The 3,393-nt window shown below is 41.5% G+C and overlaps 1 protein-coding gene across 1 annotated transcript; it reads right to left on the reverse strand.

Annotated features, from left to right (window-relative positions):
• Positions 1–724: 724 nt before the first annotated feature.
• LOC138842538 (zinc finger protein 268-like) lies at positions 725–2,316 on the reverse strand. Its single transcript, XM_070044776.1, is given in 2 exon segments — positions 725–1,900; positions 2,122–2,316. Coding segments are annotated over 2 exon segments (1,371 nt in total).
• Positions 2,317–3,393: the final 1,077 nt, after the last annotated feature.

Consider the following 3,393-nt stretch of genomic DNA (forward strand, 5'->3'; position numbering starts at 1 on the left):
TATTTTTGGCTGCATTGGGTCGTCATTGCTATGCGCGGGCTTTCTCTAGTTGCATCAAGTGGGGGCTGCTCTTCATTGTGGTGCGTGGACTTCTCATTGTGGTGGCTTCTCATGTTGCAAAGGATGGGCTCTAGGCACGTGGACTTCAGTAGTCGTGGCACATGAGCTCAATAGTTGTGGCTTACGGGCTCTAGAGCACAGGCTCAGTAGTTATGGTGCACGGGCTTAGTTGCTCCACAGCATGTGTGATCTTCCTGGACCAGGGCTCGAACCCGTATCCCCTGCATTGGCAGACGGATTCTTAACCACTGTGCCACCAGGAAAGCCCTGAATTGACTTTTGAGAGAAAGTTTCTTACATTTACTTCACCAATATGTTTCTCATCTGTATGAGTTCTCTGATGCATAATGAGCTGTGACTTGCAACAAAAGGCTTTCCCACATTCGCTGCACTTACAGCGTTTTTCTCCTGTATGAGTTCTCTGATGTGCACTGATAATTGATTTCTGAGAGGTTTTTCCACATTCACTGCACCCATAAGGTTTCTCCCCTAATCAGTTCTCTGATGTACAATGAGCTGAGATTTCCTAATGAAGGATTTTTCATACTCATTGCATTGAGAGGGCTTCTCTCTTGTGTTCATTCTGATGTCTAATGAGCCGTAATTTTTCACTGAAGGATTTCTGACATCGATTGCATTTATAAGGGTTTTCCCCTGCATGAGTTCACTCATGTACAATGAGAAGTGACTTCCAAATGAAGGCTTTCGCGCATTTGTGACATTCGTATGGTTTGTCTCCTGAATGAGTTCTCATGTGTATAATGAGGTATGACTTGCTACTAAAGACTTTCCTACGCTCACTGCACCTATAAGGCTTTTCCCCAACATGAGTTCGCTGATATGAGATGAGCTGATCTTTTCTGTTAAAGGCTTTCTCACATTCACTGCATTCATAGGGATTCTCTCCTGTGTGGGTTCTCTGATGTACAATAAGATTTGACTTTGTATTAAACACTTTCCGACATTCAATACATTCAAAGGGTTTCTCTCCTGTATGAGTCCTCTGATGTATCAGGAGCTGTGACTTCCAACCAAAAGTTTTCCCACAGTCATTGCATTCATAGGGCTTCTCCCCTGCATGAGTTCTCTGGTGTGAGATGAGATGATATTTCTGACTGAAGGCCTTCCCACATTAACTACAACCCCAGAGTTTCTCTCCTATGTGGGTTCTCTGATGTACAATAAGGCTTGACTTTGTATTAAACGCTTTCCAACATTCACTACATTCAAAGTGTTTCTCTCCTGTATGAGTTTTCTGATGTATCACGAACTGTGACTTCAAACCAAAAGTTTTCCCACAGTCACTGTATTCATAGGGCTTCTCCCCTACGTGAGTTCTCTGCGGTGAAATGAGCTGGTATTTCCGACTGAAGGCTTTTCCACATTCACTGCATTCATACGGATTCTCCCCTGTGTGAACTCTCTGATGTATAACAAGTTGTGAATTAAAACTGAAGGCTCTCCGACATTCACTGCATTCATGGAGTTTCTCTCCTGTGTGAGTCCTCTGATGTATAATGAGGTAGGACTTTATCCTAAAAGCTTTCCCACATTCATTGCATCCATAGGGTTTCCCTCCTATGTGACTTATCTGATGTACAATGAGCTGTGACTTCAAATTGAACGCTTTTACACACTGATTACAGCCATAGGGTTTTACCCCAGTGTGTGCTCCCTGATGTACAATGAGCTGTGACTTGAAAGTAAAGGCTTTCCCACATTCACTATAACCATAAGGTTTCTCTCCCATATAGGTTCTCTGATGTACCATGAGGTTTGAGTTTGTATTAGAGGCTTTTTGACAATCACTGCATTCATAGGTTTCTCTCCTGTATGAATTCTTTGATGTATAATGAGTTGTGGTGATTTCAAACCAAAAGCTTTCCCACGTTCATGACACCAATAGGGTTTCTGACCTGAATGAGTTCTCTGGTGTGAAACAAGCTGGTCTTTCCTACTGAAGACTTTCCCACATTAACAGCATTCACAGGTATTCTCCCGCATGTGAATTCTCTAATGTGTAACAAGTTGTGAATTGAAACTGAAAGTTTTCTGACAAACACTGCATTCATGTAGTTTCTCTCCTGTGTGAGCTCTTTGATGAACAATGAGGTAGGACTTGCTGCTGAAGTCTTTTCCACATCTACTACCTTTGTAGCGTTTTTCTTCTGAATGAGTTTGCTGATGCACCACAGGGTATGACTTGCTGCTGAAGGCCTTCCCACAGTAACTGCATTCAAAGAGTTTTCCTCCCATACGTATTTGTTGGCATATGAGCTGTGACTTTCTGTTGGCAGTTTTTCCAGATTCATTACTTTCACACTATTTTATTCCAGTAAGAGCTTGCTCATGTTTAGAATGGAAGGATGATTCCCTATGTGCATGAAACCCATTAGGATTCTTTCCAACATTATTATTACTAAAATCTATATTATATTTCAAACTCTTTCCATTTGTGACACATTTATGAAGTTTTTGTCTTTAAAAAATTTCTTTTTTTGGTTGTGTTTGATCTTCGCTGCTGTGCATGGACTTTCTCTAGTTGTGGTGCATGGGCTTCTCATTGTTGTGGCTTCTCTTGTTGCAGAGCTTGGGCTCTAGGCACGCAGGCTTCAGAAGTTGTGGCACATGTGCTCAGTAGTTGTGGCTTGCAGGGTCTAGAGCTCAGGCTCAGTAGTTGTGGTGCACAGGCTTAGTTGCTCCACGGCATGTGGGATCTTCCCAGGCCAGGGCTCGAACCCATGTCCCCTGCATTGGCAGGCAGACTCTTAACCACTGCACCACCAGGGAAGCCCTAAAGTTTTTGTCTTGAAGAAACATAATCTGTACGAAGAAGACATAGTTTTCCAAATGCAGTACACTGATAGCATTTTGACATACTTCTCAGCTTGCCTTGATTTTCCTGATGCCATTCCATACAACCATCAATTTCCCAGACTTCATCTAGAAATGAAAATACTCACGATATAAATAGTAACATGATCCTAGTACAGCATAAAATTGCCTTATAAATGTCATGTCCTGATGTTTTTCTTAGTTTCTGAAATCAATTCTGAATGTAAATAAAATCTCAAATGTAAATATACCCAGACTCCTGGGCTCTGGGGAAAACAAAACATGAAAATAGGCAAAGGGAACTGGCAATAAATAAAGGTAGTCTTGAGTTTCAAAATTTTGCATAATGTTTTCTTTAGAAAGAACAAGGAAAAATGAGCAAAATCTAAAGAAGTGGGAAGGGATCTCTGAGCATAGGCTTCATTCGACAAATAATTGTTAAATACCTATTATGTGCCAAACACTGTCTAAGCTCAGGAAAAAGAGCAGAACCATTGC

The sequence above is a fragment of the Globicephala melas genome, unplaced genomic scaffold (genome assembly GCF_963455315.2).
Source record: "Globicephala melas unplaced genomic scaffold, mGloMel1.2 SCAFFOLD_138, whole genome shotgun sequence".
Lineage (NCBI taxonomy): Eukaryota > Metazoa > Chordata > Mammalia > Artiodactyla > Delphinidae > Globicephala > Globicephala melas.